Source organism: Oratosquilla oratoria, chromosome 27 (genome assembly GCF_046742065.1).
Source record: "Oratosquilla oratoria isolate Oo_2021 chromosome 27, ASM4674206v1, whole genome shotgun sequence".
Lineage (NCBI taxonomy): Eukaryota > Metazoa > Arthropoda > Malacostraca > Stomatopoda > Squillidae > Oratosquilla > Oratosquilla oratoria.
The window spans coordinates 13,231,016-13,243,146 of NC_134803.1; the positions used below are offsets into that span (position 1 = coordinate 13,231,016).

The following is a 12,131-nucleotide window of genomic DNA, read 5'->3' on the forward strand; positions in this document are numbered from 1 at the left end:
TGCAGATGACACTAAATTACAGAGGAAAGTGGATACTGAAACAGATTGTGAGTTGCTGCAGAGAGATCTGAACATGGTTTGGGAATGGAGTCAGAAGTGGGAATCGGACTTGAATATTAAGAAATGTAGCATAATGGAATTTGGGAAAAGTAAGAAAAAGAATATCAGGATAACACAAAATTGGTACAAAGGAAGTACAGAAAGTGGGATCAGAAAAAGACCTGGGAGTAATTAACACAAAGAACATGACCCCTGATAAACAGATAAAAAAAATTTTTTGAGAAACCTACAACTTACTAAGATCAATAAAGGTGGCTTTTACCCATTTGGATGAAGAAATGATGAAGAAAATACTAGTCACACTAATAAGGCCAAGACATATGCAGCAACACTATGGTCACCCAGCACTAAAAAGAATATAAGGAAAATTGAAAGAATCCAAAGAGCAACTTAGAAGATGACCCCAACACGTTTCAAAATGTCATGTGAGAAGAGATTGTCAAAACTGGAATTACTGACTGGAACAAAGAAGAGAAAGAAATGACTTGTTGACCATCTATAGAATCATGAGAGGCATGGAAGTCCTTGAGAGAGAAGACTTACTAAATTGGGATAAGAGAAATACAAGGGGACATGAAAAGAAGCTCAAAAAGGACATTTATAGAAGCGACCTGAAAAAAGAACAGCTTTCCACACAGAATGGTGGATTATGGAATGAGGGTGTGGAATGTTACATGAGCTTCTTGCAGATGACACAAAATTGCTGAGGAAAGTGAGTACTGAAATGTATTGTGAGTTGCAGAGAGATCTGAACAGGGTTTGGGAATGGAGTCAGAAATGGAAAGTGGACTTAAATATTAAGAAATGCATAATGGAATTTGGAAAAAGTAAAAAAAAAAAAAAAGAATATCAGGACAGTATAAAATACCCCATCTGGGGTATTGGCTGCATGTTATTGTGGCAGAGTAGCATGCAGTTGATACTTTAGGGTCTATATGGGGTGCCCCTATGGACCAGAGCCACACATCATTTTGTCTGTGATAGAGGAAAACTCTGTTCATAGAGAAATTATGACACTTTTATACTACAACTGTCCCTCCGTTATGCTGTCCCCCAACCCCTCGTTACTGTCCTGTACCATTTCTCTGAATATTCATTTCCTCTTTTTGCCTACCCTGTGGTGGGGGAAGAGAATGCTACCAAGTCTTTCCATTTGAGTTGTAAGAGGCAACAAAAAACGGGATGGGGGATGGGATTAGGAGTCCAACTACCTGTAGCCCCAAAGGGGACATTCCTAAAAAAAGTGAAGGCATAAGAGGGTCTGGGAGCTTTCCAACCAGTACCCTAAGGTTTGGGTCTTTTAATGTGCATGGATGTGGTACAGGTGAGAGTAAAAGGGAAGAGATAGGCAGTATGTTTGCAAGAAGAAAGATGGATGTGCTGGCTTTGAGTGAAACTAAAATGAAAGGGAAGGGCGAGTGTGAGTTTGGGAGTGTAGCTGGGAGGTACTCAGGAGTGAAGAGGGGACGAGGGAGAGAAGGGGTGGCTATACTACAAAGGATTACAATGGCGGAGCATGCCAACAGGAGACCTTTTGGTCCATATCTAGATCGGATGCAGAAAAAAAATCATAATAATAAAATAATAAATAAAAACTATAATAATGTAAATAACAAATAAATCACATAAATAAATGCATAGTTATAGTTAGATAATAAACAAACAGGTAAATAGTAAATAATAATAGATTAACATATAACTAATAATAAATGAAAATCAAACAGACAAATGATGACAAAACAAAAACAAATAATATAAAATAAATTATAATCATTACAGCATCTTGCTTAGGTGTTTATCTAAATGATTCTTAAAGCTTTGAACTGAACTTCATTGCACTACCTGTGCAGGAAGTTTATTCCATTCATTAACTACACAGTTGGCGAAGTTGTTTCTACCTACTTCCAAATTGAATCTATTTCCGGACAGTTTGAGACCATTGTTTCTTGTCTGATTCTCATTCATTGTGAAAATTTGGTCACTTTTGATGTCAATTCCCTTTAGAATTTTAAAGACCTGTATCAAGTCACCTCTGAGTCTATGCTTTTTTAGGGAAAACAGATTCATATGTTTTAGTTGATTCTCGTATGATTTATTTTTGATATTTGGAATCAGTTTTGTGGCTTGCCATTGTACTTTTTCCAGTCTGTCAATGTCTTTAATGAGATTCGGTGACCATACGGAAACAGCATATTCCAAATGTGGACGAACTAATGATTTATATAGCTTGTTAATGAGTGATGGACTTTTGAAATCAAAAGATCGTGCAATCAGTCCTAGAATCTTATTTGCTTTCTCAGAGGCTGAAGTACACTGCTTGGTTGATTTGAGATCGTTACTGATAATTACGCTGAGATCTTTTTCACTATCCATTTTTGTTAACGAATTTCCAAATAACTTGTAATCGTACTTACTGTTATTTTTACCTATGTGCATTACCTTGCATTTACTTGTGTTAAATTTCATTAGCCATTTTTCAGATCATTGCTGTAATTTATCTAAATCTTCTTGAATATCTAATTGGTTTAAGTGATCATTTGCCATTCCGCACAGTTTTGTATCATCAGCAAATTTGGAAACAGTAGATTTTAGTCCATGGTCTATATCGTTTATATATACTGTGAATAGAAGTGGCCCAAGAACGGAACCCTGAGGAACTCCACTTGTAACATTTTTCCATCTAGAAGTTTTTCCATTTAAAACAACTCTCTGTTTTCGATTATTCAACCCATTACTAGTCCAACTTTAGGGGGTACACGACACCTAGGGGTCATTTTCTAAACTAAGAGTAAAGAGCTGAAACTTCTCAGGTAAATAGGTATCCATGTTGCCTACATTTTAGGTAAAACAGAATGATGTATGTACACATGTACATATACCAGTAGCGACATTTAAAAGTGCACAGCATCATAATACGTGGACCAATTTATTTTATATTTTGGCTATTAGTCAGTAGGCACACCTAGGGCCAGTCATTGAGTAATTGAACAATTTCCTTTATACTTTTGCATACAGGCATTTCAATTTTAATGTCCGGCAAAAATAGTGAAAAATAATTTTTTTTTTTTGTCTTGTTTCCATTATTACTCCTAACCCTTTCATCTTATTCAAAATATTCAAATGACCGGCCCTAGCAGTTACTAAATGTAATATTCTCTGTAAGTTTCATCTAAATCTGATGTATTTTAGATTTTTTATTATTAAAAAAAAGTAAAAAAATATCGAACGGAGATATGACGAATTGAAATATAAATATATCTGTAACTTGCTTATAGTTTCACCAATGTGACTGATTTTATCATGGCTTAATTCTTATTATATAATGGATAAGTACAGTAAAAATCATCAACATATTTTAATTATAAGTACTTTAAATAATGAAAAACTAAAGTATAAGTATATCACAGTAGTGGCGATGCACAGACGACACCATCATATAATTTGCTTTTTTGCACCTTTGTCGGTTTCTTCATATGAAACCCCACTGCTGGGGGTCTTCGGGGTATCTAAATCATTGGAAAGAGGTTTATTTTAACCAGCAGTGGGTGCCTTTGGAAGTGAATCCTCTCTTACTCCACGAACCATCGATAGTAACTTTTACTTTTTTTACTTCCGGTAAAGTTGGGTCTTCCTTTTCTAATGCTGCATGTACATGTTCCCTTGTTTTTTCCAAGAGTTCCTCATACTTCTTTATGCTGGTCTCTATAATATGATGGCTAAGTTTACTAAACATCTTGTACATACATACATATATATACCAAGGCATTTCCCCCTTACCAGGGAGGTAGCCAAAAAGGACAAGGCATAAAATCATTCCCACCCATTTCATCCCCAAAAACACTCCACACCCCTCCACCCTCCCTCCCACCTTAGCACCTCCTAGATGACGGGTCATCCATGCACCTTGTCCACTGCCCTGGGTCAGAAGCAGTGTCGCAAGACACAGCACATCCACAGCAAGGCCGCTTCATTAAATCGGCGACCTCCCCTCTCCGTCCCCCCATATAAAGGAGAGGACGGGGAGAAAACCCTTCGGGCTGCGTCAAAACTTTTGCTCACACACACTACCTCACCCCCCATTCCCCCGTCCATTCCACCTCATGCATCACAACATTTTCCATATACAACCATTCTCCATTCACCCCTGTCTTCTGTCCTCTCCCGTCCTTCCTCAACAGACATTCCCCTCCTCCCCAAAGCCCCCCTCACCCCATCCATCCATCTCATCCTAGGACGTCCCCTCATGTTCACTCCCTCCACATCTGCCTTCCATACCTCCTTTACTAGTCTTTCTTCACTCATTCTTTCCATGTGTCCAAACCATCCTAATACTCTTTCATCCACCCTATCTCCCAGCTCCCTTACCACCCCTTTCTCCTCCTCACCTCCTCATTTCTCACTCTATCAAGCCTAGTAACCCCCATCATACTTCTCAGACACTTCATCTCAAACACATTCAAGTTCGTTCTCTCTTCCTCTCTTATGTTCCATGTTTCTGCTCCATACAGTGCTGTTGGCACAATCACTCCTTCATACAGTCTCCTCTTAGCATCCATTCCCAAATTTCTATTCCTCATTACACTTTTTAAACCACCAAGGCATTTACTCGCTTCTCTCAATCTACATTCTACCTCCACCTTCACTCCACCCTTTCCTGCCACATTTGCACCCAAATATCTAAAACTATCCACTTCCTCCAGTTGCTCTCCCTTAATGCTCACTTCCAGATTACTGCCACTTTCACCCCTTGTACATCTCATCACCTTACTTTTAACCACATTTATCTTCAGCTTTCTTCTATCACACACTCTCCCAAACTGTCACCAACTTCCTCAATCCCTCCTCCGAACCTGCCACAAGCACAGTGTCGTCCGCAAACAACAGCTGGCTCACCTCCCACTTTTCTCCATTTTCCTTAACCATCTCCAATCCCTTGCCCACTACCCTTGCATTCACCTCTCGCACCACCCCATCCATGTATAAGTTGAACAGCCAGGGTGACATAACGCATCCCTGACAAAGTCCCACCTTTACCTCAAACCACTCACTCTCTCCATTTCTAATCCTGACACAAGCTCTACTACTCTCATAAAATCTCTTGACAGCTCCTAGAAGCTTTCCTCCTATCCCATATATCCGCATAACCTCCCACAGTGCCTTTCTGTTTACCCTGTCGTAAGCCTTTTCCAGATCCATAAAGCCCTAGAAAACATCCTTCCCCTTTCCTATAGCTTTCTCACATATCTGTCTTACCACAAAAATCTGATCTACACAACCTCTACCTGTCCTAAACCCACACTGTTCCTCACCAATTACTCCCTCTGTTCCTCTCCTAATCCTCTCAATCAAGATCCTCCCATAAGACTTCCCAACTACACTTAACAAGCTAATCCCTCTGAAACTACTACATTCACACTTGTCCCCTTTCTCTTGTAAAGTGGAACTATACAAGCACTCCTCCAGTCCTCTGGCACTCTACCTTCTCTCCAGCAAACATTAAATAACCTCACCAGCCAGTCCACCATCACTATACCTCCTTTTTTAAGACATTCTGCATGGCATCCATCCATACCAGGTGCCTTACCTGCTTTCATCATCTTAACTGCTGCCTTCACATCCTTCCTTATTTCTCCTCCATTTTCCTCACTCATCACTCTCATTTTCTTAGCATTTCCCACTGCAGCTATCTTTCCCTCCCTATCCTCCTTCACATTAAGCAACTCCCTAAAATATTCTGCCCATCTTCCCCTTACTGCCTTCTCCTCCATTATCATCTCTCCATCTGCACCTTTTACCTTTTCTTCTCTACTTGATTCGCCTCCTCTTCCTCTCCTAATTTCTTTCCAAAACATCTTTTTATTACTTTCAAAATTTTCTGTCATACTTTTACCCCATTTTACATCTGCTCTCCTCTTTGCCTCCTTTACCTTTTTCTTTACTTCTCTTTTCTTTTCCCTGTACGTCTCATATGACTCCCTCAACCTCGTGATGTATCATTTTCATGTTCATTGCCATGCACATTTTCTGTACTGCAACATCCCGACAGAGTAAGCCGGCCTCCACAACTCTGTTATGTACTTCATAACTTTCATTTCTACTGCCTGGTGAAGTACACCATTTGCTCTTTTCAGAGCACAACTTTCATTCTGCCTGAAATGTCTTCACCATTCCACATTCTCCTATCACTTCAACATACATCTCACCACACTGGCATCTAACAAGTGAATTTATCCACGGCAAAAAACGGCTCTTTTTCACAATCATAAATTCACATTCATTCTTATCTCCCCTCTGTACAATTCCATAACTAATATCTAATTTTCTCGCTGTATTCGAGATGAATAAAGTACTTCATGGTGTAGAACCTGGCTACAGATGTTGAGAGAGGTGGAAGTGAGGGCAGTGGTGGAGTGAGAGGTGGTGAGGTCTAGGCTAGTCGTCTTTGACTGTTTGCCATCTTTAACTGTTGTTTTTTTGTCATTGTAGATGTTCTTTTTGCTATCCATGATGACTGTACTAATGAGTAATATGTACTAGCTAAGGTAATATATTGCCAGGAGAGCTCATGAGACATACGTACATTTTCTTTCAAAGCTAGTAGGTAACTGACATCTAGCTGAGCTCAAAGTTGGCAAGAGCTATCCCTCCACCTTCCTCCCTTCCCCTCCACCCTCATACTAGCCGTTGAAGCATTGGGCAAGCATAAATTCAATCGAATTTCAATGTTATTCGATACGCCTGAAGGTCCTAAGTGGCACGCCTCCCTCTAGTTTGGGTTGCGTCTTTAACTTGGTCCATTTAAACCCCGCCCAAGACATTTAAATTGCGCGCGGCTGGAAAATGATTTGTTGGGATTTATTTCTAAATGATATACAAACATTTTGAACACCGTTTTGAAAAATGCTATATCTTATCTATATCGCCCCAGGTGTCGCGTACCCCCTTAATAGGCTACCACTTATTCCATGCATAGCTAATTTAGTAAGTAGTCTTTCGTGGGGGACGGTATCAAAAGCTTTTGCAAAGTCTAGATATATTAAATCTATATTGTTTGTTTTGTATGTTGAGGAATCTTGTAGAACTCTGATAATACAGTCTGGGCTTACGTAGGTAGCTAGCTAGTTAAATTGACCTAGCTGTAAAAATGAGGGAGAGAAAAAGAAAACATATGCGCTGAAACACCCATGTAAACCAGTAGTTCACTAGTACTAGATTTAGATTTTTTTTTTTTTCACTGTAAATGTCACTTAAAAGTTATACATTAAAGTTTTTCCACTGCCACCATCATATGTCGGCATCATATAATGGTGGTTTAAATGAAATTCACTGTGAAATGCATAAATGAGAAATAAATCACTATACACACCAAAAGAAAACTGTGCTCACTTGTTCATGGCTGACAAGAGACTGGTGATATCACGTCCCATTCCCAGAATGTGCGGGAAACATCAGTCCATATGGTGGGGAATATGAACATAGTAACAGAACCCACCAGGTGGCTTTATATATACATACCTACATTATCAAATAAATATGCTTAAGTGATTTACATTATCAAATAAATATATAAGTGATTTACATTATCAAATATATAGACATAAGTGATTCACTACAGGGTACCATTACACACACCTTCCCAAACTGTGTTACTTCCTTAATCCCTCCTCTGAGTATGCAGTGTCATCAGCAAACAGCAACTGGTTTATCTCACATTTTCTTAATTTTCTTTAACCATCTCCAGTCCCTTGCCATTACCCATGTATTTACCTCCTCCACCACCCCATCCATGTACACATTGAACAGCCATGGTGACATGGCACATCCTAATTAAAGTTCCACCTTTACCACAAACCACTCACTCTCTCCATCTTTAACGCCAACACAGGCTCCACTTACATAGAAACTTGTGATAGCTCCCAATAGCCCTCCCCCATCCCACACATCTGCAAAACCCTCCTCAATGCCTCCCCCTGTCAATCCTTTCACAAGCCCCATCCAAATCCACAAAGACCCAAAAAACACAAATCTGTCTTACCACAAAGATCTGACCCACGCAACCCCCTCCCCCCAAACCCACTCCATTTCCCACCAATTACCCTCTCTCCCAGTCCTTTCAATCAAAACCCTCTCATAAGCCCTCCCAATCACACTCAACACACTGATCCCTTTAAAACTACTACACTCACATTTGTTTCCCCACTCCCCTGCAAAGTGCAACCACATAGGCACTCCTCCAGTCCTCTGGCACTCTACCCTCTTTTAGACAAATGTTAAACAACCTCACCAGCTAGTCCACCATCATTGTACCTCCCTTTTTTAGACACTCATGGCACTCATCTAACCAAGGTGCTTTGCTTGCTCTTATCATTTTAATAACGGCTTTCACCTCATCTTTCCTTATTTCCTATTTTCCTCATCCATCACTGTCATTTCCAAAGTGCCTCCCACTGCAACCACCTTCCCCTCCCTATCCTCCTTCACATTTAGCAACTCCCTAAAATACTATGCCCGTCTTCCTCTTGCTGCCACGTCTTGCGTTATCATCCCTCCATCTGGACCTTTTACCTTTTCCTTACTTGATTCGTCTCCCCTTCTTCTCTTAATTTCCCTCCAGAATGTCATACTCTTCCCTTATTTTACATCTGCTCACCTTTTTTACCTCCTTTATCTTATGTTTTACATTTTTTTTTCCTTGTCCCATTTTGCAACCACCCTGTGAATGCTCATTTCTTCTCTTCTACAACTTTCTTTGCTTCATCATCTCACCACTCCCAACCATTCCTTCTATTTCCTCTCATTCTTCTTGTTTCACACACCATCTTTGTACACCTTGTGACTCCTTGAAACATCCCCATTCCTCCTCCACTCATAGATATACCATATCCTTCACTTCCTCCCACTCTTCTCTCAACTTTTTGTAGTTCTTTTCCTTCTCATTCAAGGAGTTTACCTAAAGCATCTCCCTACCTTCTGTCTTTTTCTTCTTTCTCCATCTATCCTCCACTCTCAATTTACCTTCCAAAAAATGATATGATATTGCCCCACTCACTCCCCTAGGAACATATACATCCAAAACTCTTCCCCAACTCCTGGTTACCACTATATAGGCCATTAAAGTCCTGTCTACCACCCATCCACCACCTTTTTCCATGTGTACTTATACTTGACTTTCTTCCTAAACAGTGTGTGAACTATCATCAATTCTAAACATCAACTCTCCACTACATTTTTCCTGGTACTCAACACTTCCCAACCACTGTATTGGTTCATATACTCTAGCATTGAGATTTTCCAATACCACTACAATAATATTTCTCCCTAAATCCTCCATGCACTCATTTAAATCTATCCAAAAAGCCTCCCTTTCCTCTACAGTCTTCTTACTACCAGGCCCATATGCACTTACAAAGACCCTCAAAGACTTACAAAGTACCACTACAATAATATTTCTCCCCAAATCCTCCATGCACTCATTTAAATCTATCCAAAAAGCCTCACTTTCCTTTATACTCTTCTTACTACCAGGCCCATATGCACTTACAAAGACCCTCAAAGACTTACAAAGTAGTTATAGAAGTGGTAAAAAATAGGTTCAAGAGGTCTGCATAAGGGAAGGACAGCAGTTGTGGAAAGTCATCTCATTATTCCTTTGTTAGTAGAGATTTTATTCGAACATGGATGAATGGTGTGTGACTCTGGTCCATAGGGATGCTTCAAAACATTTTTTCATGAACTGATTGCATGTTGATATACAGTCATTACTCCATTTCAGGAAGTAAACATAGACAATAAACAGTGAAATTCTTTAAATTAATGTTTTTCCAATTCTTGCCTCTGCCAGGTCACAGTAACCCTTCCATGCACACATGGAAATTGGACAACACAAGTCTTAGATTCCAGTTAAAGGGCTCCTTACCATATGATCCAAAATTAACAGAGCCCCAGCCAGAACTTTTACGCTATGTCCTTAAGCAGAAATATTCTCGTGAAATGGTGTGTTTTATCATTGACATCCAGAAGAAGGTAAGTTATATTAATGTAGGAGAGTCTTTAGAGTTGTTTTTTGTTCACCTCATATCCCATTATCTCCTAACTGAGGTTGTTTAGCATAGGAGAGAAACATTCTCACCCTTTTCACTCACATTACATTCATCCCTTTCTCTCTATACCAGGAGATTTTCCCCCCATACAAGAGAGGTAGCCAAAGTAAAAAGGCATAATTCCACTCCTATCCATTCACCACCCCTCCCTCCCTCCCTCCCTCTTTTCTTGGCTCCTGAATGATGGGTCATCCCTGCATCTCGCCCATTTCCCTGAGTCAGAAGCAATGCAGCAAAACACAACACATCTACAGCAAGGCTGCTTCATTTAATCAGTGACCCCCCCCCCTCCATCCCTACATGCAGAAAAAGAGAAGATGGGGGAGAAATCTCTTTGGGTTGGATCAAAATGTCATTCACACATAAACTCTCCCTAACACCCAATCCCCCACCCACTCCCTTCCATGCATCAAAGCATCATCCTTATACAACCATTCTCCACTCACCCCTATTGTCTGTCTTCTCCCTTTCTTCCTCAACAGACACCCCCTTTTTCTCAATGCTCCTTTTACCCCATCCATCCATCTCTTCCTTGGTCACCCCCTTCTGTTCACTCCATTCACTTCTGCCTTCCACACCTCTTTTACTAATCTTTCTTGATTCATTCTTTCCATGTGTCCAAACCATCCCAATACTCTTTCATTAATCCTATCTTCCAACTCCTTTTCCAACTTCACTCTCTTCCTCACCCCCTCATTTCTCACTCTATCCAGCTTTGTAACCCCTACCATACTTCAGGCATTTCATCTCAAACACATTTAAACTCTTCCTCTCTTCCCCTATGTTCCATGTTTTTCCCCATAAAGTGGTGTCACAATCATCCTATCATACTATCTCCTTTTAGCATCCATTCCCAAATATTTGTTCCTCATTACACTTTTTACTCCCAGAAGGTATTTATTTGCTTCTCTCAGTCTACATTCTCCCTCCACCTCCACTCATCCCTTTCTTCCTACATGTGCTCCCAAGTATCTAAAGCAATCCACTTCTTCCAGCCTCTCTCCCTTAGTACTCACTTCCAGTTTGCTGCTATCCTCTCCCCTTGTACATCTCATTACCTTACTTTTACCCATATTTACCTTCAACTCCCTCCTTTTGCACTCCTTCCCAAACTCCACTAACTTCCTTCATCCCTTCTCAGATCCTGCTAAGGGTAAAGTGTCATCAGCAAACAATAACTGGCTTATCTCCCATTTTTCTTCATTTTCTTTAACCATCTCCAGTCTCCAATCCTCTGCCTATTACCTCTACATTTACCTCACACAGCACCCCATTCATGTATATGTTGAACAGCCATGGTGCATAGCACATCCCTGGCAAATTCCCACCTTTACCTCAAACCACTCACTCTCTCCATTTCTAATTCTAACACAGGCTCCACTACTCTTGTAAAAAATCTTGACTGCTCTTAACAGCTTTCCTCCTATCCCATATATCAGTAAAACCACCCACAGTGTCTTCTTGTCTACCCTGTCATAAGCCTTTTACAAATCCATAAAGGCCCAAAAAACATTCTTACCCTTTGTCTTACCACAAAAATCTGATTCGTGCAACCCCTTCCTTTCCTAAACCCACACTGTTCCTCATGAATTACTCCCTCTGCTCCTCTCCTAATCCTTAGGATTAGGAGAGGGACACTCCATTCTTAAAATGTGAAAATTGCACCATGTTTCTTCCCCAACAATAGTGCCAATTACTCCATTGTTCATACCTCTCATGGAACAGGTTGCCTTGGTCTGAATACTCTTTTCCAACTCACTTTGTCAGCCATGCACAGTTTTACTTGTTTGACATCTTGACCATGAGCTCTTATGATTTGGTCAGAATAGACACTATGTGAGGTTAAAACTTTGATCAAAAGTATAAAATTTTGCTTGTAGAAGATTTTTCAAGTACATCTCCAGAGTGGATGTACCTTGAAGAAGAGTGCCAGTATATCCATGAAACATTCACCCAACTAAATTTCCTTGA

General features: G+C 40.1%; 1 protein-coding gene across 1 annotated transcript in view; it reads left to right on the forward strand.

Annotated features, from left to right (window-relative positions):
• The window catches only part of MED23 (mediator complex subunit 23), a 365,264-nt gene that overhangs the window by 77,505 nt on the left and 275,628 nt on the right, over positions 1-12,131 (forward strand). The window contains exon 7 of the mRNA XM_076210243.1: positions 9,902-10,083. Coding sequence (XP_076066358.1) covers positions 9,902-10,083 — 182 coding nt within the window. The remainder of the gene's footprint in view (positions 1-9,901; positions 10,084-12,131) is intronic.